This window comes from Pristiophorus japonicus, chromosome 26 (genome assembly GCF_044704955.1).
Source record: "Pristiophorus japonicus isolate sPriJap1 chromosome 26, sPriJap1.hap1, whole genome shotgun sequence".
Lineage (NCBI taxonomy): Eukaryota > Metazoa > Chordata > Chondrichthyes > Pristiophoridae > Pristiophorus > Pristiophorus japonicus.
The window spans coordinates 11,792,024-11,817,567 of NC_092002.1; the positions used below are offsets into that span (position 1 = coordinate 11,792,024).

Genomic DNA, 25,544 nt, shown 5'->3' on the forward strand with positions numbered 1-25,544 from the left:
TTATAAAAAAAATTCTTTAATTCTTCAGTTAGTTGAACAGGTTTGAAAGCTCCAGGTGCAATGTCGCGGAGACTCTGGGTGAAGAGCTTTCTAACGGCGTGATAAAAGCCTCAGCCAGCCACATCCATTCACTCAACAACCGCAGCCAAACCCGGGGACTGCCAACTTTAAATAATGTAGCAGGAGCAGCGAGTAAAGTTCACCCAATTCCTCCAGGCAGGATAATCAGCTCCTGGACATCGTTCAAGGGGGGCAGGGGGGAATTATTCCGATTGGACGTTCCCAGGGCTTGTGTTTCTTTTAAGCTGCACAGCTCCCTAGACCTCCCACGCAGTTCAACCCATATTTTGAATGGGCCGTGCACCCACCTCCCCCGCCAAAATACAAATAAACGGGAACATTGCCCTAGGCGGAATGGGGCAAGGAGAGGATACAACATCCACAGCACAATCTGAACAGAGCACACACCAACCCTCCCTCCCTCCCAAGCTCCCCTTGTTCGCACAGGGCCAGCGGGACGCTGCAGATCCGGTGAAGGGCGCGCCGGGAGATGGGAATGACCCTCTGAGGGGCAGGGTGAAGCCCAGGAGCCGCCTCACCCACTTACCTGAAGCATCAGAACTTTTAACTCTAATACACAAACCAGTCACTGAACTAATTAAAAAATAAAAACGCTGGGAACGGGCGTCGGAAAACAAAGCCGGAGTTAACCAGTTCGATCCTCCCGACCCCCATCATTTCTTGGCAAAGGAGATTTTCATTGCGTTCGACTGCGTGATCTTAAACCCTTGGAGTGCATCGCGGGCTGCTCCAGCCTGAACCTCGTTGTCAAATTCCACAAAGGCGATATCATGGCGACCAGGTACCAGGCGGACCTCCTTAAAGCCAGGGAACCTGAGGAAAAGCAGAGACGGATTAGCACATCAGGGAGTGAGCGAGTGAGCAGGAGCGAGGGGGAGTGAGAAAGAGATAGAGAAACACGGCTTACACAGAACCCAAAGCCAGTAAGTTTACTATCCCATGGCGAGTGCATATTGGACAAGGGGCACGTTCTATGCACACACCCCTGCAGTCCCTTCCTGGCCTATCCTCCCACTCCTGACTCCTAGAAAGTTGTGATTGACTCAAACAGCCCTTCAACTGAACCAGCTAAGTCCCTGAAGGAGTATGAGACTGTTCCCAGCAGCCAGACAGCTGAAGGCTACAGTGATCCAGTTGGAATGGAACACAAAAATTAGGAGCAGGAGTCGGCCATACGGCCCCTCGAGCCTGCTCCACCATTCAATAAGATCACAGCTGGTCTTCGACCTCAACTCCACTTTCCCGCCTAATCCCCATATCCGTTGATTCCCCGAGAGTCCAAAAATCTATCGATCTTCGCCTTGAATATATTGAGCATCCACAGCCCTCTGGGTCAAAGAATTCCAAAGACTCACCACCCTCTGAGTGAAGAAATTCCTCCTCATCTCAGTCCTAAATGGCCGACCTTATCCTGGGACTGTGAGCCCTGGTTCTAGACTCTTCAGCCAGGGAGAATTATCCTACCTGCATCTACCCTCAGAATCTTATATATTTCAATGAGAATGCACATTGTGCAGGAGGACACATCACCTCTCCAACACACTGGATGGCCAATCAGAGTGGAAGCACCATCACCCTGCCCCCAGCCCCAGTAACTTCACTCGAGGCATTTGGCTCCCAGTCAAGAATATTCCTCCAAACCACACAGCCCAGGTAAACAGAGACAGGACCTGGAATATTCACCCACCGCCCCACAATCTGTACTCACTGGTTGAAAAGCATGGACAGCATCAGCTCGTTGGTCTCCTCGGGTAGGTTGGTTAAGAACAGGATGTGATTGGGTGGATTCTCAGGCACCTGAAAACCAGAAAGAGGCACTTAACATCCCAGCACAAAGCAGGGCATCCCCTCTCCCACAGACAGACACTCTCCTCCTCAACAACCCCCCGTCCCCACCTCCTCTCCTCCCCAACACACCACCCCCCTCAACACATACACCCACCGCCCCCTCTCCTCCACAACACCCCCCTCCCCAACACACACACACACACCCACCACCCCCCTCAACACACACACCCACTGCCCCATCTCCTCCACAACACCACCCCCCTCCCCAACACACACACACACCCACCACCCCCCTCAACACACACACCCACCGCCCCCTCCCCTCCACAACACCCCCCCTCCCCAACACACACCCCCCTCCCCAACACACCCACCACCCCCCTCAACACACACACCCACCGCCCCTCTCCTCCACAACACCCCCCCCCCTCCCCAACACACACACCCACCACCCCCCCTCAACACACACACCCACCGCCCCCCTTCTCCTCCCCAACACACACCACTTCCCCCCCCCCCAACACACACACCTCCCTCTCCTTCCCAACACATACGCAGCCACCCCCTTCCCTCTCCAACACCGCCCCCCCCCCCAACCCTCCCTCTCCAACCCCCCCGACATACACCGCATGGAACCCCTCTGCCACCCCCCAGACACACACACCGCGATGCAATGAATGAGTCATACTCCAGGCTAATGGCTCCACTCTGAAAGCTACATCTCAAAGCTGCTGAATGCTCCAGCTCTGAACCCCTGCCGCACACAGCATGAATACCTCCTCCCCCACCCCCACCCCCACCCCCCCCCAATCCCGAGAGCAGCGAGGGCTCCGCGGCCGACTGCATCACCGCGCGCACCGACGGAACACTCACCGGTTGAGCTGGGGGAGGCATCTGCCCAGGCATCATCTGTCCGGGACCGAGGGAACTGGGCGGCATCTGGCCAGGCCCCATCCCCGGCGGTGGCATCATCCCAAGGGGCGGCATGTAGGGAGGCTGTCCCGGCATCTGCATCATCCGCGGGGCCTGGTTCATCATGGGCATGCCCTGCAACAGACAGCAGTGAATAAACGGCACCCTGGCTCACGGAACCGCTCACCCAAAGCTACAAAACGGCTGAGAGCCATGAGTGATCACTTTACACCCCGAACAGCCAGACGGAAACTGAAAAAACTGTTACCATGGCAAAAAATCCAAAATACCACCCCCCCCCCCCCCCCCCACACAAATTCAGTGCAGCCGAGTCCTGCTGTTCTACGACGACCATTTAAACATCGCCGTTAATGTAGAAGCACCAGAGACACGCTCGGGAAACAAGGCAGCTCCCCAACCTGCGACAAGGCCAAAAGCAAGGTCAAAGGTGGGTCTTACGGGGTCAAAGAGCAGGGGACTGAGGTGGCTGAAGGCACAGTTGCCCAATGGTGGTGTGAAGGGAGGCTTTGTTTTATCTCACCACCCCCTCACCCCCCGCCGCCAGGAGGAGGGGTGGGAAAGGAGGGCAGGCAGGGGGCAAGTGAAAATGTGCCAAACTCCACTGGCGTTTGGCCTGGCCTACAGCTCGAGCGCCTGTGGGGATGGTGAAACCAGCCACGAGAAGGCCAGCAGTTGAACTGGAGAATAATCACCAGCAGGGCAGAAGTTCAAATGCAACCATGAAACAGAGGGAGTTCTTGTCGATGGAAAGATCCAAATTAACCCCAAAGAGCCAGATGGGAATGTTCTTTAAAACCAGTTTAAAGTCGACTTTAAATCAAGCAAAAAAAAAAATTACAAAAACAATTTAGAAAGTGTTTACACTTGCATTTATATAGCGCCTTTCACGACCACCAGACATCTTAAAGCGCTTTGCAGCCAATGAAGTACTTTTGGAGTGCAGTCGCTGTTGTACTGTGGGAAACACAGCAGTCAATTTGCGCACAGCAAGCTCCCACAAACAGCAATGCGACAATGACCCAGATAATCTGTTTTTGTTATGTTGGTTGAGGGATAAATATTGGCCCCAGGTCACCAGGGAGAACTCCCCTGCTCTTCTTCGAAATAGTGTCACGGGATCTTTTACGTCCACCTGAGAGAGCAGACGGGGCCTCGGTTTAACGTCTCACCCGAAAGATGGCACCTCCGACAGTGCAGCACTGCACTGGGAGTGTCAGCCTGGATTTATGTGCTCAAGGACCTGGAGTGGGATTTGGAATAGGCTCTAAATGGCAGCACAGCAAGGGTCAACCAGAGGTAGCTGATCAAGCCCAGCGGCAATTCAAGCACTGCGTTTGGCATCACCGGAGAGGAGGTGGGGGGGAAGAGTTTGACAGAATCCCGAGCTGCCGGACTGCACCTTGCATGAAGACCGAGCCCACAGACCTCGCCCGAGACACGCGTCACTGTGACTAAAGGAAGGAAGCGGGTTACTCCAGTTCCAGTCAGTTGCTCACTTGCGCCCTGGCGCTATTTGCTGCATTGCCGGGCCGCCGGCGGGCACACTTACCGAGACGTTAAGGGGCACGGCGTTGGCTGCCTGCGGGGCCGACACCTTCTTGTTGACCGAAGGCTCCGGGGCCTTGACCTTCCTCTTCTCCTTCTTCCGGTCACGCTCCACGTAGGTGCCCTTCATCTTGGCGATGATGTCGGAATCTGACTTGGCGTACTGAATCCGCTGTGGACAGGGATGAGGGGGGGGGGGGGGGGGCGGAAGAGGCGTCAAAGCGGTGAGACACTGCAGGCCTGTTTGCGCAGGGGATTACCCCACGAGAGAGCGAGACACAATACATGAAACCCAGAGTCCAGGAGACCGGACTCGCCGGACCTCCGCCCACTCACGCACGCAGTCAGACATTTTAAGTTGCTCTGGAGCCAAGAAAATCTACAAGAGAGGGTACAAGTTATACCAGTGAGGAAATGGGAACCAGCACTGGTTGGACTCTGACAGCTGGGATAAGGGCTTCATACCAGAGCCGAGACAATCATTAAATCTACCCGTAACTTTCTCTGGCCCAAGAACCTGCTGCGGCCACATGCAGCAGTTGAGGCAAATTGCCTTTAAGGGGGAAGCTAGATAAGTAGACGAGGGAGAAAATAGAAGGATATAGAGAGGAGATTTATCAGATGTTGCAACTTTTAGCTGAGGAATGATTGGACAGGCTGGGGTTGATTTCTTTGGAACAGAGGAGGCTGAGGGGAGACCTTATTGAGGTGTATAAAATTATGAGGGGCCTGGATAGAGTGGATAGGAAGGACCTAGTTCCCTTAGCAGACGGGTCAACAACCAGGCGGCATAGATTGAAAGTAATTGGGGGGAGGTTTAGAGGGGATTATTATTTGAATGGGGAGAAATTACAACATGCTGCGGTGCAGAGGGACCTGGGGGTCCTTGTGCATGAAACTCTTTTAGGAGTCTACCTGCAAAACATAAACAACATTAAACTGTGCCACCCGACCTGGGTGACACAGCAGACATTTTCAATAGTCCCCCACTACCACAAATTCTGCAGTCGAGTATCCCGCATTTGGGGACATCGCAGGCGTCAGCACACCCGAAGTGCAATGGGCTAACCTCGTCCTGGGAGAACCACCTTCTTGATCATGGTTACTTCCCTGCCAGGTAAGTATATTTGAGGGGAAATGTCTTCACCTGGAACTCGCTGCCTGAAAGGGTGGTAGGGGCAGAAACCTTCACCACATTTAAAAAGTATTTGGATGTGCACCTGAAGTGCCGTAACCTGCAGGGCTACCGACAGAGCTGGAAAGTGGGATGAGGCTGGATAGCTCTGTCGGCCGGTGCGGACACGATGGGCCAAATGAGCTCCTTCCGTGCTGTAAATGTCTGTGATAGGCTGTATCACAATGGCCTGTCTGTGCTGTAAATTCCATGCAATTCTACGCACGCATTTCAGTGGCAGCCCGACCGCAGCAGTGGATCATCACTGAACTGCATACGAGCCATACCAGGCGCCAGGACATAGAACCTCGGCGTGGAACTCACCATCGGCTTGTCATAGAACGGAAAGCCTTGCATGGACCTCAGGGCGTTGGTCGCACTGCTCACTTCCTTGAAAATCACAAAGGCTTGTCCCCGCATCTTCAGGTTCCTGGACACCAGGATATCCAGAATCTGGCCAAACTGGGAGAAGATGGCATAGAGCGATTTCTTCAACTCTGAGAGACACACAAACACACACACACAATCAGATTCAACTCAGCCTAAAGCAGCAGACTCCAAAATCACTGCTCAGTTCTCATTCACTGGTGAAAGCCACAATTTAAGTTAATTAAATGTCCAGTAAATCGGGTTGACGGCAAATATTTTTTGCTCCGGATTGTGCCAGTCCTGCTCTCCATATTGCAAAGACAATATATAGAGGCACTGGAGAAGGTGAATGGAAGATTGACAAGAACGATACCAGAGCAGAGAGTTTATCCCCATCCGGAAAGACTGAACCGACTGGGGGCGCTTCTCTCCAGAAGAGAGAAGGCTGAGGGGTGACCCAATTGAGGTATTTAATATTATGAAGGAGTTTGATAGGGTAGACTTATGTTTCCAAATTGTTGGAGACTCCAAAACAAGGGGCCATAAATATATGATAGTCATTAATAAATCCAATAAAGAATTCAAGAGATTTCTTTACCCCAAGAGCGGTGAGAATGTGGAACTTAGAAAAAGAAAAGCACCTTTCACGGCTACCGGATTTCCCAAAACACTTTACAGCCAGTATCAGCTGCAGTACTCTCTCTCGCCTGAGTCAGAAGGTCGTGGGTTCAAGTCCCACTCCAGGGACTCGAGCACAAAAATCTAGGCTGACACTCCCAGTGCAGTGTTTAATTGGTTGCAAAGCGTGTTGAAACGTCTGGTGGCACTATATAAATGCAAGTCTGTCTTTCCTTTCAATGAAGTACTTTTGGAGTGTAGTCACTGTTGTAATGTAGGAACCACGGCAGCCAATATGCACACAGCAAGCTCCCACAAACAGCAATGTGATAATGACCAGATAATCTGCTTTAGTGATGTTGATTGAAGGATAAATATTGGCCCCAGCATTCCAGGGAGAACTCCCCTACTCTTCATCTTCATCAAAATAGTGCCAAGGGATCTTTTACGTCCGCCTGAGAGCGCAGACAGGGCCTCGGTTTAACGTCTCATTCAACAGACGGCACCTCCGACAGTGCAGCACTCCCTCAGCACTGCAGTGGGAGTGTCAATCTAAATTTTTGTGCTCAAGTCTCTGCAGTGGGACTCGAGACCACAACCTACTGGCTCAGGGGAGGGTGCTGCCCACTGGGTCACATCTGACAATCTTACTACCAAGGGGTAGCTAGATAAATACACAAGGGAGAAAGGAATAGGTTATGTTGATGGGGTGAGATGAAGTGGGGTGGGAGGAGGCTCGCGTGGAGCATAAACACCGGCACGGACCAGGTGGCTTCCTTGCTGTAAAATTCGACACGATTCTATGCAACCCCCGTTTTCAAATGCTACCAGCTTCCAGTCAACGCAACACAGCTTCTCCTCTGAACAGTTACCATCCTTTTTGATCTTCTCATTCAGATTGTTAATGTAGATGGTGTGATTTGGACGGGTCTCTTGGCCAGACATACTTCTTCGCCGTAGCTGAAAAAAACAAAACGAGGAGAGAAAAAAAAACACAATGAAAGTCACAGCCTGATAGCAGCCCTCTTCACTGCCGGAGAAAATGTAACAAGGGTCAGTCACTCTAGTAAGGGTTATCGTCACGGTACTGAACTTACACGACCCCGAGCTCAGGAATTCAAATCCAACCACAACAAGCAGTGAAATTCAGTTCAGACACCTGGGAGTCCCTGGCCGAAGACCACCCTAAATGGAGGAAGTACATCCGGGAGGGCGCTGAGCACCTCGAGTCTCAACACCAAGAGCATGCAGAAATCAAGCGCAGGCAGCGGAAGGAGCGTGCGGCAAACCAGACTCCCCACCCACCCTTTTCTTCAACCACTGTCTGTCCCACCCGTGACAGGGACTGTGGCTCCCATATTGGACTGTTCAGCCACCCAAGGACTCATGTTTAGAGTGGAAGCAAGTCTTCCTCGATTCCAAGGCACTGCCTATGATGATGATCAGTTCAGTCCTGGATAAAAATCACCTGTAATACTCGATGGGGTCACCGACACCCTTCAGGGAACCCAACACCCACATGACTGAACGCCCCGTTCCAGCACCAACCCCCATCCCATAGGGAACAGCAAGAGATGAGGGCTCGCTCAGGGGAGGGCTGGGGCAGCTGGTGCCTCCATACCCGGCCCACTTACAGTCCGACCCCGGGAATGGGGCAACCCAAACCCTCTCTCTTCCCCACCCACCCCAGGAATGGGGCAACCCACTGTCTCTCTCCCCGTCCTGCCCTAGTGGAATGGGGCAACCACCCCCCCTTCAACCAACCCCGGGAATGAGGCAACCCACCGTCTCTCTCCTACCCCCTAGTGGAATGGGGCAACCCACCTACCCCCGCTAAACCACAGGAATGGGGCAACCTACCGTCTCTCTCTTCCCGCCCGAGTGGAATGGGGCAGCCCACCTCCCCCATTAGGAATGGGGCAGCCCAACAGCCCCCGCCCCCACACTGAGAATGGAGCAGCCTTCGAGCCCGCGGATGGCCGTCTGAGGCCCGCTCCCCACATACCGGTAAGGCGGCGGCGGCGGCTCCCCGGGCGCGGATCGCGGCGCAATATAGGCCACCCCAAGCTGGGAGGCCCGAGGTGGAACCGCCCGGCCCGCTGTGGGCCGCCGATGTCGCCGCGCACTCACCGATGGACACGGATTGTCCCGGAGACCCGACCGACCGACAAACCACCCGCCCGCGCCGCCGCCGGATGTCCCGGCCCCGCTCCATCCTGATTGGTCCGCTGTCACCGAGCCACTTACCGATTGGCTGTTTCAACTGTCAATCGCCTAGGGCGAGAAAGGCGCTAATTGAAGACCGTTTCTTTAAAGCGATGGAGCGGACGATTGGCCTTCCTCACAGGCCACCCACCCGACAGTGTTTTATATCTAACACCGCCCCTCGGGCAGGGCTCAGAACTGATTGGTTGATGAACCCGATGCGCCGCCTTAATTGGCGGGTGTAGATGTCAATCAAAGACAATGACCAATCACAGTGGGGCGGCAATCACCGAATGGCCCAGCGCAGGGGGCGGGTTCCAATAGTGACCCCGTGACCCCAAGCAGGCCCCTCCCCCTGACTACCAATTCTCCCCCTCAATCCCTCCCCCACCTCCTCACTCCACCCTTCCCCACTCCACCTCCCTTCTCCCACTCCACCCAATTGCCAGACCCACTCCGCCCCTATTCCCCCCTCACTCCACTCCTCCATCCCCCTCTTCCCCCCCCTCCACCTTCGCCCATTCCACCCCCCTCCCACTCCCTCCCTAGTCCCCACTCCGCCTCCCCCCTGCCCCCAATCCACCCTCCGCCTACTCTGCTCCATTCCCCCCACCCACTCCACCGCCCCCTCACTCAGCCACTCCGCCCCTATCCCCCCTCCACTTTGCTCTCTCCTATTTCACCCTCCCCCTACTCCGCCGCACTCCCCTCCTTCACCCTGCCCCACTAACCATTCCACAACCCCTATTAAAGATGCGTGAATAGTTTTGGGAATTATAAGCGAGACTGATTTACTCTTTTTTTTCTCCCCCCCCCCCCCCCCCCAATGCAAGTTTCATACCTCAGTGTCACTGGAACCTCGATGTCGCGGCTGCCCCCTCCCACTCCCCCTCCCCCTCCCCCTCCGTTTCCACTCGCGCCTTCTGAACCCGCAAAAAAGAAGTTGTACCAGATTCTGGCTGAAGGGCGATCGCCTGTGATCGGAGACTGTGAGGAGGTGAAGACGCTGCTCCAGAACCGACCGAGCAGGTACACAACCCAAGGAAATGTCAGCCCGTGATATGCCGAGTGCTGTGTCCTCGCTACTCCTCCTCTGGCACACAGCGCTCCCAGGGTGAGCCCTGAATGGGACCGGTGGAAGCTGCACAAGAGCAGTGTAGCGTAACCCCTATACTTTCCTTCCTGTGAGTGCAGCTCTCAGCCTCCCCTCCCTGCAGTGTAGTGAGCTAGGTGTGTGTTATTACAGATTAATTTCGCTCCCCCATGTCTGCTATTGCCTGTTAAACGTGCACCCACGGGTATAGATGTCAATCAAAGGCAATGACCAATCACAGTGGGGCGGCAATCACCGAATGGCCCAGCGCAGAGGGCGGGGGCAAGTTAGATGTAGTCCTTACTACTAGGGGGATCAAGGGGTATGGCGAGAAAGCAGGAATGGGGTACTGAAGTTGCATGTTCAGCCATGAACTCATTGAATGGCGGTGCAGGCTCGAAGGGCCGAATGGCCTACTCCTGCACCTATTTTTTTCTATGTTTCACCCACTGTGTGCTATTACAACAACTTGTATTTATATAACACCTTTAACATAGTGAAACGTCCCAGGCCGCTTCACAGGAGTATTATAAGACATTAAATTTGATACCAAGCCACACAAGAAGAAATTATGGAAGATGAATAAAAGCTTGGTCAAAGAGGTAGATTTTAAGGAGTGTCTTGAAGGAGGAAAGAGAGGCGGAGAGGTAGTTCCAGAGCTTGGGGCCCAGGCAACAGAAGGCACGGCCACCGATGAGCGATTATAATCAGGGATGTTCAAGAGGGCAGAATTAGAGGAGCGCAGACATCTCGGGGGTTATGGGGCTGTGGGAGATTACAGAGATAGGGAGGGGGCGAGGGCCATGGAGGGATTTGAAAATAAGGATGAAAACTTTGAAATCGAGGCGTTGCTTAACCGAGAGCCAGTGTAGGTCAGCGAGCACAGGGGGTGATGGGTGAGCGGGACTCGGTGCGAGTTAGGACGCGGGGGCAGCCGAGTTTTGCATCACCTCTAGTTTACGTCGGGTATCACGCAGCGTTACAGGTTAACATCAGAACCCTGCTCGCTTCAAAGTGACGGGTGCTCTTCCAGTGGCTGAGAATGTTTCTGATTTTCTTTGTTTCTCTCCACAGTTTCAGTAAAGAATTGAAGTGGCTCCTTATTAATAAATATATCCCGTCACTGATCCAGGATGGCCCGCAGTGAGTATCCTCAACCCGTTTCTATGGTGATGGAAACTTTCAGTTTGGTTCGGTTAGTGTCTCTGGGCTCCCTCCCTCGGAGTGGCGCGGTTGTGGGTTCAAGCCCCACTCCAGGGACACAAGTTAAGGGAGCACAGTGTTGAGGGAGTGCTGCACTGTCGGAGGGGCCGTGCCATGCATTGGAGGAGAAGTTAACCTGTCTGCCTGCTCGGGTGGCTGTTCAAAGATCACCTGGCACTTAATGGAAGAACGTCAGGTTTCCCAGCACCCTGACCAATATTCATCCCTCAAATAAGGCCGCAAAAAACAGATTGACTGCCTATTCATCTTATTTTACCCTCCGAAATCTCGGCGCTCCTCTTGCGCGTCCCGATTTTCATCGTTCCACCATTGGCGGCCGTGCCTTCAGCTGCCTGGGCCCCAAGCTCTGGAATTTCCTCCCTAAACCTCTCTGGCTCTCGTTCGCCTTGTAAGACGCACCTTACCTACCTCTTTGACCAAGTTTTGATCATCTGCCCTAATTTCTCCTTTAGTGGCTCGCTGTCGAACTTTGTTCGAGAACATACCCACATACACACGCCTAACCACGCCCACGCCTAACCACGCGCACACCTACACACCCTCTCCCTCCCTCAGGTCCTCTCTCACTGGTTCCCTGGCTTTCTTATATGTATCTATCGCGTTACAAATATTTCTAATGTTTCCAGATTCCACTGCCTATGAAGCACTTATTCCACTCCTAATGGGATCATGGAAATGCCATCGATTGAATGCAACCTGCCATAATAAAATAATATAACGTTCGATTGATAATCCTGGCATTTTTACTGAGGTGCCCTCGGGGGTTAGGAAGAGGTTTCAAAGATCTTTTCTTGAAGGTTTCACCTCTCCTACAGCACCATCTAACCGAGGAAGGTATATGACAGAGTACACTGTTGTTTTATTGACAGAAGCAGGCTCAACAGGTTAAATGGTCTCTTCTTTTTCATGCCATGGGTTTCAGCATTTCAAACTCCAGATCATTTAGAAAAGGCAGGTGCCGTTTTCTTTTTATTACCCAGATGAAGTAATCCACCATCAGGAAAGGGACACCTACCTAACTATGGAAAACCCATGGACTAAACTCTTGCAATTGATGAGGTCACAAATTTTTCAGCTCGATTTCCCTCATAATCAAGTCCTCTTAGCTCTGTATAAACGGTAAGGTGATGGACAATTATAGTATTTGCATTTATATAATTTATTATGTCAAAACATCTCCAGTTACTTCACAATTAATTACTTTCAAATGCAGTGTTATTATTATGTAGGGAATTTTATATCGGTCATTCTATGCAAGGAATGTCCCATAAGTAACCATGAGACAAATATGAGCAAATAACCTGATTCTTTTTTTAAAGGAAAGTTTGCAGATTTTAATAATTTTATAGTTTTGAAAGAATCTGATATTTGCCTTAATATACAAACATCTGATTTATAATTACTGATAATCACTAGGCATAAATTCTCATCATAAGGTTACTTTTATAACTAAGGAAAATGTCTAGCAAGAACTGTATGATTCAAATATGGAGTTCACTGTGAAAATGTAATATAGAACTGGACCTTTTACAAGAGACTGATTTAATAATAAAATTCATGAAAATGTACTTGCTCAGTATAATCTTTAGGGGCAATTTTAGCTCCAGGGCAGAACGACCACCTGGAAGGTGCTACGAAAGGCCCCGTCATGTATCTCACACTACTGTACATAACTGTATCTTACCATGCTATACATGACTGTAACTAGAGATGACCTGTAACCACAAGCTTACCTTACCACCAGGGGTGCACTTGCAGCCCGACACTGGATACCTGTCCCAGACAGGTATATAAGGACAGGTCTCAGGCAAGTGTGGCATTCGAGAGCTGTGTAATAAAGGTGCAGGTCCTGAGTGACCTTGACTTCAACATGTACCTCGTGTGAGTCTGTACTGCAGGGACAGGACCTTACAGTCCCAGTCCATTTTAATAGCCGAGCCTCATTCAAATTCAGCAGGCGAGCTGCTGCCTGAAACAGGCATTCAGTCCGGCTCGGATCCAGGTAAGCCATTGGGTGGGGGCAGTGGTTTGGGATGGTTTTGTGAATGCAGAACGGGGGTCGCCCGAGAGCCGGGGCGGGGGGGGGTGCAAAGGGCCAAACATTCTTTGTAGGACCTAGAGGAGCATGCCAGAGTGCCCACAGTGGAAGTTATATTCAATAGGCTGTTAAAATGGCTTCAGGATCCTAAGGGACCCCAATTTGCGTATATTTATGAAGTGATTGCCTGAGCTGCCCACACGTGAGACGGAAACAGAAAAGTACATTTACCGCTTTCATCTCAACTCCTGTTACACCTGTAGAGAGAGTTAAAGTCTCCCCTTTATGTTTCATGTGACAATCAGTATTTGAATTTCGAATGGAATCAGAGATGAAAGGGGCAGATAAATAGCAGGGTTACATTAGCTACCTTCCAATCTGTGGGAATCGTTCTAGAATCTATGGAATTTTGGAAGATGACAAATAGTGCATCCACTCTCTCTATAGCCACCTCTTTCAAAACCCTAGGATGTAGGTCACCAGGTCCAGGGGATTTATCGGCTTTCAGTCCATTAATTTTTCCAATACAATTTTTTTTTTTTTACTAATTCTAATTTCTTTCAGTTCCTCATTCTTGCTAGATCCCTGGTTCTCTTCTATTTCCGGGAGGTTTTTTGTGTCTTCTTCCGTGACGACAGACACATAGGCAGAGAAATTCAGTCGCACCTCATTTCACTAACATCACAACAGTGACTGCCCTTCAAGGTCTTTCATTGCACGCGGCGCCCTTTGAGCTGCGATAAGGCGCTCTGTGAAATCGAGTCTTTCTTTATAAATGTAATCCAAACATTCACAAACGCCTCCCCACTCACTTCCAATGGACGACATTCCAACAGGAGGCGCTTCCCTGATGGCATAATGGCTAAATGCCCCATCTGGCCTGCATCCTGCCTATGGTCTACGCCCTGTCTACAAACGTAAGAATTAGGAGCAGGACTCGGCCATTCGGCCCTTCGAGCCTGCTCCGCCATTCAATAAGATCGCGGCTGATCTTCGACCTCAACTCCACTTTCCTGCCCGATCCCTTGATTCCGCCAGAGTCCAAAATTCTGTCGATCTCAGCCTTGAATATACTCAAAGACTGAGCCTCCACAGCCCTCTGTGGTAGAGAATCCCAAAGATTCACAACCCTCTGAGTGAAGAAATTCCTCCTCATCTCAGTCCTAAATGGCTGACCCCTTATCCTGAGACTGTGCCCCCTGGTTCTAGACATTCCAGCTCAGGGGGAAACACCCTCCCTGCAACTACCCTGTCAAACCCCCTCACAATCTTGTTTGTTTCAATGAGATCGCCTCTCATTCTTCCCTTCTACATTCCATCTGTGGACTGCATCGCACCCCTGCCCCCAAACACTATCCGTGGGCTCTCTCTCTCTCTCTCTCTCTCTCTCATGCTCCTGCTTTGTGTTGCTTCTTGTGTTTCAGGTGTGGGCTGGTCGCGCTGTGGATGGCCGGCCATTTGCTGAATGCGTGCGAGGTAATGGGCCTGCAGGGGATCGTGGACTGCGCGATGGCCAGAGGCTACACTGCTCAGGGAGAGATGTTCTCGGGTATGGTTCAACACACACACTGCAGTCCGCTACCTCCTGACTCTGCTTGACCTCCTGCTCCTTGCTCTTTTTATCTGGTTTCTCCTCTCTCGTTCACAGTCTGGTCCTGTCTTTCTATCGTCCCACGGCTCAGTGGGCAGCACACTCGCCTCTGAGTCAGAAGGTTGTGGGTTCAAGTCCCACTCCAGGGACTTGAGTACATAAATCCAGGCTGACACTCCCAATGCAGGGCTGTGGGAGCGCCGCACTGTCGGAGGTGCCGTCTTTCAGATGAGACGTTAAACCGAGGCCCCATCTGCTCTCTCAGCTGGACGTAAAAGATCCCATGGCACTATTTCGAAGAAGAGCAGGGGAGTTATCCCTGGTGTCCTGGGGCCAATATTTATCCCTCAACCAACATCACTAAAAACTGGCCATTATCACATTGTTGTTTGTGGGAACTTGTCGTGCGCAAATTGACTGCCGCGTTTCCCACATTAAAAGAAAGACTTGGATTTATATAGCGCCTTTCAAGACCACCGGACATCTCAAAGCACTTTACAGCCAATGAAGCACTTTTAGAGTGTAGACACTGTTGTAATATGGGAAATGCGGCAGCCAATATACACACAGCAAGCTCCCACACACAGCAATGTGATAATGACCAGATAATTTTTTTTTTAATTGTTATGTTGATTGAGAAATAAATATGGAATAACTCCCCTGCTCTTCGAAATAAGTGCCGTGGGATCTTTTATGCCCACCTGAGAGAAGACGGGCCTCGGTTTAATGTCTCAACCGAAAGACGGACCGTCCGACAGTGCGGTGCTCCCTCAGTACTGCACTGGGAGTGTCGGCCTGGATTTATGTGCTCAAGTCCCTGGAGTGGGACTTGAACCTTCTGACTCAGAGGTGAGAGTGCTGCCCACTGAGCCACGGCTGACAACAATGACCACACTTCAAATGTATTTTATTGGCTTCGGGATGTCCCGAGGCTGTGAAAGGCGCTATATAAATGCAAGTCCCTTTCTGATTGCAGGTGCTAATATGGTGAAGCTGGCGGAGGAGGTTTTCCGGTGTCGCGGTGAACTGCTCAACAACGGCTTAATGGGAAGGAACAGAGCCAGAATAATGCACCACCTGTGGGCTGGCTATCCCGTATTGATACCGTATCCTTGCAACCGTTAACTACATTGGTGGTCAGATGGTCAAGGCGGCCTCTGCCTGTACAGGTCCCGGCTGTGAATCACTGGCCACGGCTGTGAATCACTGGCCACGGCTGTGAATCACTGGCCACGGCTGTGAATCACTGGCCACGGCTGAGATGCAGCCTCAGGCTATCGGCGGCGTCCAGAGCTGCAGAATCTGCGTAAAATTCCTGGCTGCCGCCTCCAAGGGAGCTGGCAGGCTAGGTAAAGTTCCACGGGCGCTGTCTGCCCTCCCATAGCTCACCCAAGCCACACACGTAGGAAGCAAAGAGGAATGGTCGACTGGAAGGCTGTTTCCAGTGGGGTTCCGCAGGGCTCAGTACTAGGTCCCTCGCTTTTTGTGTTATATATCCATGATTTAGACTTCAATGTAGGGGACATGATTAAGAAGTTTGCAGATGATACAAAAATTGGCCGTGTGGTTGATAATGAAAAAGAAAGCTGCAGACTGCAGGAAGAGATCAATGGACTGGTCAGGTGGGCAGAACAGTGGCAAATGGAATTCAATCCCGAGTAGTGTGAGTTAATGCATCTGGGGAGGTCTAACAAGGCGAGGGAATTAACAGTCGGACTCGGGTGAATTTATAATGGGGAACAAAGAAATGGCAGACCAATTGAACAAATACTTTGGTTCTGTCTTCACGAAGGAAGACACAAATAACCTTCGGGATGTACTAGGGGACCGAGGGTCTAGTGAGAAGGAGGAACTGAAGGATATCTTTTATTAGGTGGGAAATTGTGTAGGGGAAATTGATGGGATTGAAGGCCGATAAATCCCCGGGGCCTGATTGTCTGCATCCCAGAGTACTTAAGGAAGTGGCCCTAGAAATAGTGGATGCATTGGTGATCATTTTTCAACAGTCTATCGACTCTGGATCAGTTCCTATGGACTGGAGGGTTGCTAATGTAACACCACCTTTTTAAAAAAAGGAGGGAGAGAAAATGGGTAATTATAGACCGGTTAGCCTGACATCAGTAGTGGGGAAAATGTTGGAATCAATTATTAAGGATGAAATAGCAGTACATTTGGAAAGTAGTGACAGGATCGGTCCAAGTCAGCATGGATTTATGAAGGGGAAATCATGCTTGACAAATCTGGAATTTTTTGAGGATGTAACTAGCAGAGTGGACAAGGGAGAACCAGTGGATGTGGTGTATTTGGACTTTCAAAAGGCCTTTGACAAGGTCTCACACAAGAGATTGGTGTGTAAAATCAAAGCACATGGTATTGGGGGTAATGTACTGGCGTAGATAGAGAATTCGTTGGCAGACAGGAAGCAGAGAGTCGGGATAAACGGGTCCTTTTCGGAATGGGAGGCAGTGACTAGTGGAGTGCCGCAGGGCTCAGTGCTGGGACCCCAGCTCTTTACAATATACATTAATGATTTGGGTGAAGGAATTGAGTGTAATATCCAAGTTTGCAGATGACACTAAACTGGGTGGCGGTGTGAGCTGTGAGGAGGACGCTAAGAGGCTGCAGGGTGACTTGGACAGGTTAGGTGAGTGGGCAAATGCATGGCAGATGCAGTATAATGTGGATAAATCTGAGGTTATCCACTTTGGTGGCAAAAACACGAAGGTAGAATACTATCTGAATGGCGGCAGATTAGGAAAAGGGGAGGTGCAACGGACCTGGGTGTCATGGTTCATCAGTCATTGAAAGTTGGCATGCAGGTATAGCAGGCGGTGAAGAAGGCAAATGGCATGTTGGCCTTCATAGCTAGGGGATTTGAGTATAGGAGCAGGGAGGTCTTACTGCAGTTGTACAGGGCCTTGGTGAGGCCCCACCTGGAATATTGTGTTCAGTTTTGGTCTCCTAATCTGAGGAAGGACGTTCTTGCTATTGAGGGAGTGCATCGAAGGTTCACCAGACTGATTCCCGGGATGGCTGGACTGACATATGAGGAGAGACTGGATCAACTGGGCCTTTATACACTGGAGTTTAGAAGGATGAGAGGAGATCTCATAGAAACGTATAAGATTCTGACGGGACGGGACAGGTTAGATGCGGGAAGAATGTTCCCGATGTTGGGGAAGTCCTTAGGATAAGGGGTAGGCCATTTAGAACTGAGATGAGGAGAAACTTCTTCACTCAGAGAGTTGTTAACCTGTGGAATTCCCTGCCGCAGAGAGTTGTTGATGCCAGTTCATTGGATATATTCCGGAGGGAGTTAGATATGGCCCTTATGGCTAAAGGGATCAAAGGGTATGGAGAGAAAGCAGGAAAGGGGTCCTGAGGTTGAATGATCAGCCATGATCTTATTGAATGGTGGTGCAGGCTCGAAGGGCCGAATGGCCTACTCCTGCACCTATTTTCTATGTTTTTATTAACAATAAATGGTAGGACACTGGGAAGTGTAGAGGAACAAAGAGACCTTGGAGTGCATGGCCACAGATCCCTGGAGATAGCATGACGGGTAGATAAGGTGGTTAGGAAGTCATATGGAATACTTACCTTTATCAGCCAAGGCATAGAATATAAGAGCAGGGGGTGGGGTTATGCTTGAACTGTATAAAACACTGGTTAGGCCACAGCTGGAGTACTGTGTGCAGTTCTGGTCACCACATTACAGGAAAGATGTGATTGCACTAGAGAGGGTGCAGAGGGGTTTTACGAGGTTGTTGCCTGGACTGGAGAATTTTAACTACAAGATTGGATAGGCTGGGGTTGTTTTCTTTGGAACAGAGGAGGCTGAGGGAAGACTTTATTGAGGTGTATAAAATTATGAGGGGCCTTGATAGAGTGGATAGGAAGGACCTATTTCCCTTAGTAGAGGGGTCAACAACTAGGGGGCATAGATTTAAAGTAATAGAGGGGATTTGAGGAGACATGTTTTCCACCCAGAGGGTGGTGGGTGTCTGGGACTCACTGCCTGAAAGGGTAGTAGAGGCAGAAACCTTCACCACATTTAAAAAATATTTGGATGTGCACTTGAAGTGCTGTAACCCACAGGGCTACGGACCGAGAGCTGGAAAGTGGGATTAGGCTGGATAGCTCTTTGTCGGCCGGCGCAGACACGATGGGCCGAATGGCGGCCTCCTGTGCTGTAATTTTCTATGGTTCGATGTGTGTTTAGGCATTCTGCATCATGAGCATGCCGTAGCTTAGCCTGTCCCAGGCCTCGCCCATTGCCCACAGCAGGGGTCACTGGGCACTGATCAGGGGCAGGAACCCTGGCTAATTTGTCCTCTAACTGTAGGAATCCCGACTGGTGCTTGAGCTGGAACAGCACAGATTGGGGAGGGGGTCACTGGGCAGTGATCAGGAGCAGAGTAACCCTGGCTGATTTCCCTGCTCTCTAACCCAGGGGTCACTGGGCAGTGATCAGGAGCAGGAACCCTGGCTGATTTCTCTTCTCTCTAACCCAGGGGTCACTGGGCAGTGATCAGGAGCAGGAACCCTGGCTGATTTCTCTTCTCTCTAACCCAGGGGTCATTGGGCAGTGATCAGGAGCAGTAATCCTGGCTGATTTTCCTTCTTTCTAACCCAGGGGTCACTGGGCAGTGATCAGGAGCAGGAACCCTGGCTGATTTCCCCTCTCTCTAACCCAGGGGTCACTGGGCAGTGATCAGGAGCAGGAACCCTGGCTGATTTCCCCTCTCTAACCCAGGGATCACTGGGCAGTGATCAGGAGCAGTAACCCTGGCTGATTTCCCTTCTCTCTAACCCAGGGATCACTGGGCAGTGATCAGGAGCAGAAACCCTGGCTGATTTCCCCTCTCTAACCCAGGGATCACTGGGCAGTGATCAGGAGCAGTAACCCTGGCTGATTTCCCTTCTCTCTAACACAGGTTGGCATACAGGTGCAGCAGGCGGTAAATAAGGCAAATGCTATGTTGGCCTTTATAGCTAGGGGATTTGAGTATAGGAGCAGGGAGGTCTTACTAGTTGTACAGGGCCTTGGTGAGGCCTCACCTGGAATATTGTGTTCAATTTTGGTCTCCTAATCTGAGGAAGGACGTTCTTGCTATTGCAGCGAAGGTTCACCAGACTGATTCCCGGGATGGCCGGACTGACATATGAGGAGACTGGAGCAACTGGGCCTTTATACATTGGAATTTAGAAGGATAAGAGGGAATCTCATAGAAACATACAAGATTCTGACGGGACGGGATGGGACAGGTCAGGTTAGATGAGGGCAGATTGTTCCCGATGTTGGGGAAGTCCAGAACCAGGGGACACAGTCTAAGGATAAGGGGTAGGCCATTTAGGACTGAGATGAGGAGAAACTTTTTCACTCAGAGAGTAGTTAATATGTGGAATTCCCTGCTGCAGAGAGTTGTTGAGGCCAGTTCATTGGATATATTCAAGAGGGAGTTAGATGTGGCCCTTACGGCTAAAGGGATCAAGGGGTATGGAGAGAAAGCAGGAAAGGCGTACTGAGGTGAATGATCAGCCATGATATTATTGAATGGTGGTGCAGGTTCGAAGGGCCGAATGGCCTACTCCTGCACCTATTTTCTATGTTTCTATCACTGGGCAGTGTTCAGGAGCAGGAACCCTGGCTGATTTCCCTTCTCTCTAACCCAGAGATCACTGGGCAATGATCAGGAGCAGAAACCGTGGCTGATTTCCCCCTCTCTCTAACCCAGAGATCACTGGGCAATGATCAGGGGCAGGAACCCTGGTTGATTTCCCTTCTCTCTAACCCAGGGGTCACTGGGCAATGATCAGGAGCAGGAACCTTGGCTGATTTCCCCCTCTCTCTAACTGTAGGAATCCCGACTGCTGTTTGAGCAGGAGCAGCTCAGACTGGGGGCTGGATCCTAGGACCATCCTGGTCTGTATGATTCAGTCCAACGCCTGAAGCTTCTCTGACGGTTTCATGAGAGCGCCAGCTCCAAGCGGGGTGGGGTCGGTCAGGCCACAAGACCCGAGGTTAAATGGCTGCTCCACGTGAGGTAGCGGTTGGGGTGCTCCTGCTGACCTTGGTAACCCTGGGCCATAGGGAGCGCGTCACTAACAACCTGTTTTACAGTAAATTGGGGCAGCTCCTTAACTATCGGAAGGTACGACGAAGATTTCAACCATGAGCCCTGTCTGCGGAAGGGGCACAAAGCGCACTGGGCAGTGATATCAGGTGGGAGCGCAATGCTAAGTGGATCTTTGTGCATAGCTGCTGTGTCACTGTCAATGTATTGCCTCCCTCTTCTCTGTAACTGATAACAGAGTGCTCCCCCCTCCTCCCTCCATAACGTCTCACTGCCTGCCCTGTGGGCAGCACACTCGCCTCAGAGTCAGCAGGTCGTGGGTTCAAGTCCCACTCCAGACACTTGAGCGCATAAACCTAGACTGACACTCCCAGTGCAGTGCTGAGGGAGTGCTGCACTGTTGGAGGTGTCATCTTTTGGATGAAATGTTAAACCGAGGCCCCGTCTGCCCTCTCAGCATAAAAGATTCAATGGCAATATTTCGAAGAAGATCAGGGGAGTTCTCCCCAGTGTCCTGGGCCAATATTTATCCTTCAAATCAACATCACTCAACCCAATGATCTAGTCATTATCACATTGCTGTTTGTGGGAGCTTGCTGTTTCCTACATTACAACAGTGACTACACTTCAAAAGTATTTCATTGGCTATAAAGCACTTTGGGACATGCCGAGGATGTGAAAGACGCTATATAAATGCAAGCCAGTGGCAATTGCTCACACTAAGTCACGACTCACTGTAACGTTACGTGATTGATCGCGCCATGTATTATCCTGCTGCGACGGTGCGTTCGTGTGTCCCCTCAGGCACAGGATCTCATTTCTGTGTCCATGAGGTCGGAGTTCAGTAGAAACCAGGAAGTGTCTATATCTCTTCATGGCCTCGCTCCCTCTCTTAACCCAACAGGCCTGCATGGCGCCCAACCTTGCTGTTCTTCCAACTCTGGGCACTTGGCACCTGTTCCCTCCCTTTGCTCCAGTACTGACGGCCGTGCCTTCAGCTGCCCAGACCCCACACTCGGGAATTCCCTCCCTAAACCCTTCTGTCTCCCCAACTCCCTCAAGACTCTCCTTAAAACTCAGACCTCACTGGGCAAGCTTTTGATCACCCGTCCCCATTTTCCTCCTTTAGCTCGGCATCCATTTTATGATGTGCCTCTGCGAACCACTTAGATGTTTTGTCTACATTAAAGGTGCTTTGTAAATGTAAATTGTTGAATATATAATAGAGTGCCTATCGGGACGATACCCCGAAGGGCTTCACTATAAAGTGTAGTGACAGTTATAATGTTGGCCAGCGTAGCAGCTAATATACACACACAAAGTAATGAGATAAATAACCAGACCGTGCTGTTGGCGGAGGTTGAGCAGGACACCTGGGAGAACACCCCTGCTCATCCTCCAATAATGCCGTGGGATCTTAAACATCCAGCTGAGGGGGCAGACGGGTCCTCGGTTTAATGTCTCGTCCGAAAGATGGCACCTCCGACAGTGCAGCGCTGTGCTGGCCCTGGGGTGGGGTTTGAACTGAGCCACAACTGAGACAGCAGTTTCCAGTGTTGAATCGTGAGGGATGTGTCTTCAGCAGATCCCCCGTGGAGACTGAAGCAATTGTTTAAAAATGCATTCTCAGCATGTGGGCATTACCGGCATTTATTGCCCATCCCGAGTTGTTCTGAAGCAGCACTTTGATACAACTGTGCGTGTTGTTCAGGTTGGAGCAGTCACATATCGGCCAGACCGGGTAAGGGCGGCAGATTTCCTTCTCTAAAGGACATTAGTGAACGAGATGGGTTATTATGGCAATCTTCCCACTTTTAATTCCAGATTTATTTTTTTAAAGATTAAATTCAAATTCTCAAACTGCCACGGTGGGATTTTAACTCACATTCTCAGGAACCCTCACCACTTTTAAGAGATGGTTGGATGGGCACTAAAAGTGCCGTAACCTGCAGGGTTACAGACCCAGAGCTGGTAATTGGGGATTAGACTGGATAACCTTTTGTTGGACGGTGCAGATATAATGGTAAGTACTGCAGGGAATCGAATACGGCCAGGGTGATCTCCTGGACCAGTTTCGATTGCCTGGATGGGTCAGAGAGAAATTTCCCAGATTTTTTTTCCCCCTAAATTGGCCTGGGTTTTTAATCTGGTTTTTGCCTCTCCCAGGAGATCACATGGCTTCGGTTGGAGCGGAGTGTAGAATGTTTCAGTGTAAGGGGTGTCGCAGTTGTGTGGGGTGGACTGGTTGGGCTGGGTGCTCTTTGCCTTTCTGTCATTGTTCATGGGTTTATATGTAACCTTCAGGGCTGCTGACTGAGGGCCGTGCGGCTCTTTGTCGGCCGGCGCGGACACGATGGGCCGAAATGGCCTCCTTCTGCGCTGTAAATTTCTATGTTTCTATTAGTCGAGGCTGCTGGATCACTACTCCAGTAAGGTAACCACTACACTGCCGTACCCTGCTACAAAAACCTGGCCTGTTGCGTTAAGACTAATGTTCAGGTACAAAGGTAGCCTACGTAGGGCCCAAGGTTAATCTGGTTAATTGCTTTTTGGCAAGTTTACAGATTGCTAGGTGCTTGTAAATACCTGGGTGCAGCTCAGAAAAGAACATCCCTTTTTAAGTATAGTTTTGACACCTTTTCAGTATGATGCACACATTCGAAATGTTTGAGAATAGGTTGATTCCCAGTACTTGCTGGCCATTTAGCAGTTTAGCAACCCAGAGAAGGTTCACGAGGTTGATTCCTGAGATGAAGGGGTTGTCTTATGAAGAAAGATTGAGCCTATACTCATTAGAAGAATGAGGTGTGATCTTATTGAAACGTATAAGATTCTGAGGGGGCTTGACAAGGTAGATGCAGAGAGGATGTTTCCCCTCGTGGGGGAATCTAGAACTAGGGGGCATCGTTTCAGAATAATGGGGTGTCTATTTAAGACGGAGATGAGGAAGAATTTCTTCTCCCAGAGGGTCGTGAATCTTTGGAATTCTCTACCTTAGACAGCTGTGGAGGCTGGGCCATTGAATATATTTAGGCGGAGATAGATTTTTGAACGGTAGTGGAGTCGAGGGTAATGGGGAACGGGCGGGGAAATGGAGCTGAGGCCAAGATCAGATCAGCCGTGATCTCATTGAATGGTGGAGCAGGCTTGAGGGGCCGAATGGCCGACTCCTGTTCCTATTTCTTATGTTGGATTCTGTTTCTATTTGCTATCCAGGAGTGCTCCTGGGACTGAAGTGTGGACTGTCGGAGGACACCTGTGAGGAAGATCCTGACATTCCCGGCCTCTTCCAGCTGCGAGCGGACGTGCCGGGAGCCAGATACCCCGAGGAGTGCGTTGTCCACACTCACCTGCTGGCCAAGCAAGGGAAGAGTTTGAAGTACCAGCTGTGGGAGTACGAGCGAGTGCACGCGAGCAATGCGCAGCTGACAGAGTTCAGCCCCAAGCGGGAGTCTGACGGGACAGTCTATGTGGTGCCCGCCGGGGGGGTGGAGTCAGGATTGTGTGGAGCTGTGATTCTCCTGCAACCGTTGTCTCAGTAACCAACCCAAGGTTGGCTGCTTCCGCTAATATTGACCACAGAAAATAATTATTATACAGCACCTTTCAGGATCCTCTCAAAGTACAATTTTTTGGAGTGTAGTCACTGTTGTAATGTTGGAAACGCGGCAGCCAATTTGCGCACAGCAAGCTCCCACAAACAGCAATGTGACTGACCAGATCATCTGTTTTTAGTGATGTTGGTTGAGGGATAAATATTGGCCCCAGGACACCAGGGAGAACTCCCCCTGCTCCTCTTCAAAATGGTGCCATGGGATCTTTTACGTCCACCTGAGGGGGAAAGACTGTTTAACATATCCGAAAGACGGCACCTCCGACAGTGCAGTACTCCCTCAGTCATCATCATAGGCAGTCCCTCGAAACGAGGATGACTTGCTTCCACGCCAAAAAGGGATGAGTTCACAGGTGTTTCAATGAAGGACCTAATATTCCAGATCTCGAACTACATGTTGAAGGGTGGAAGATGCCTGTGCGTGGATTTTACTCTCTCAGTACTGTGCCGGAGTGTCAGCCTGCCTGGATTATGAGCTCTATCTTGGGGTGGTTATACATTTTTAATTGAATTTGCCTTAACCAGGCACAAGCCCTGTATGTGGAGGCTCACTGTCAATTTCACCAATAGAAGTGTTGTAATAAAACAGTTTCCCCTTGGTTTCCTCACACATTCCCTGCGGCTCATTCAACTCCACTCGAAAATCCACTTCGCATAATCACTTTGATCATTTACTATCGTTAAATATTGAGTGACTGGTTTTAGTAATCAGTTTAAATGTTTGGCATATACCTGTCACAAAACAAGGGAGGCTGTCTCTTAGCAAGGGAATATAAATGTTACCCTGGCATGACAGTAGCGGCAAATGGCCCAATTAGTGCCAGTGGGTGGTCTGGCCAGGGATTGAAAGTATTCGAGCTCATCACATTGGGGGAGTTGATCTCTCGCTGTGAGCCAGCTAATGGTGAGTGGCAGTGAGTGTCTTGGCCTGTGTCCCTCCTGCAGACATTGTCTCTGCTCCAGGGCCCCATATTGAGTGGGAGGTGCCGGTGCATAGACTTCAGGACGGTGCGTGGCTGTGACTCCCTCCACAGTCAAATATCCTACTGCCGTTCATTGTTTAGGATCACACGTCAAGAATGGGCATTTGGGAGAGGGAGTGGAGTGGAGGGAGGGGGGAGGGGGAGGGGGGGGGAGGGGGAGGGGGGGGGAGGGGGAGGGGGGGAGGGGGAGGGAGGAGGGAGGGGGGAGGGAG

The 25,544-nt window shown here is 50.8% G+C and overlaps 2 protein-coding genes and 1 non-coding gene across 7 annotated transcripts; 1 reads left to right on the plus strand and 2 right to left on the minus strand.

The window, feature by feature from the left end:
* Positions 1-8,857, minus strand: snrpa (small nuclear ribonucleoprotein polypeptide A). Of its 3 annotated transcripts, none has more exons than XM_070867804.1 (7): positions 8,756-8,857; positions 7,381-7,468; positions 5,846-6,018; positions 4,352-4,519; positions 2,743-2,916; positions 1,790-1,878; positions 1-894 (listed from the first exon to the last, which is right to left on the minus strand). In XM_070867804.1, the coding sequence occupies exons 2-7, from the start codon at positions 7,451-7,453 to the stop codon at positions 735-737; spliced, it is 837 nt and encodes a 278-aa protein (XP_070723905.1). In that variant the 5' UTR covers positions 7,454-7,468; positions 8,756-8,857; the 3' UTR covers positions 1-734. The 3 variants fall into 3 exon arrangements, with proteins under 3 accessions (XP_070723905.1, XP_070723903.1, XP_070723904.1); XM_070867802.1 differs by lacking the exon at positions 8,756-8,857 and adding an exon at positions 8,639-8,705; XM_070867803.1 differs by lacking the exon at positions 8,756-8,857 and adding an exon at positions 8,514-8,619.
* Positions 5,312-5,472, minus strand: LOC139239253 (U1 spliceosomal RNA). Its single transcript, XR_011588625.1, has one exon. It is a non-coding gene; the product is annotated as a U1 spliceosomal RNA (small nuclear RNA).
* actmap (actin maturation protease) lies at positions 8,429-24,959 on the plus strand. 3 transcript variants are annotated; one of them, XM_070867798.1, is made up of 7 exons: positions 8,429-8,515; positions 9,547-9,742; positions 10,881-10,949; positions 14,493-14,617; positions 15,636-15,765; positions 20,815-20,885; positions 23,953-24,959. In XM_070867798.1, the coding sequence occupies exons 2-7, from the start codon at positions 9,576-9,578 to the stop codon at positions 24,276-24,278; spliced, it is 888 nt and encodes a 295-aa protein (XP_070723899.1). In that variant the 5' UTR covers positions 8,429-8,515; positions 9,547-9,575; the 3' UTR covers positions 24,279-24,959. The 3 variants fall into 3 exon arrangements, with proteins under 3 accessions (XP_070723899.1, XP_070723902.1, XP_070723900.1); XM_070867799.1 differs by lacking the exon at positions 8,429-8,515 and adding an exon at positions 12,011-12,149 and having other exon boundaries at positions 9,712-9,742; XM_070867801.1 differs by lacking the exons at positions 9,547-9,742; positions 10,881-10,949 and having other exon boundaries at positions 8,439-8,515.
* The last annotated feature ends 585 nt before the right edge of the window (positions 24,960-25,544 follow it).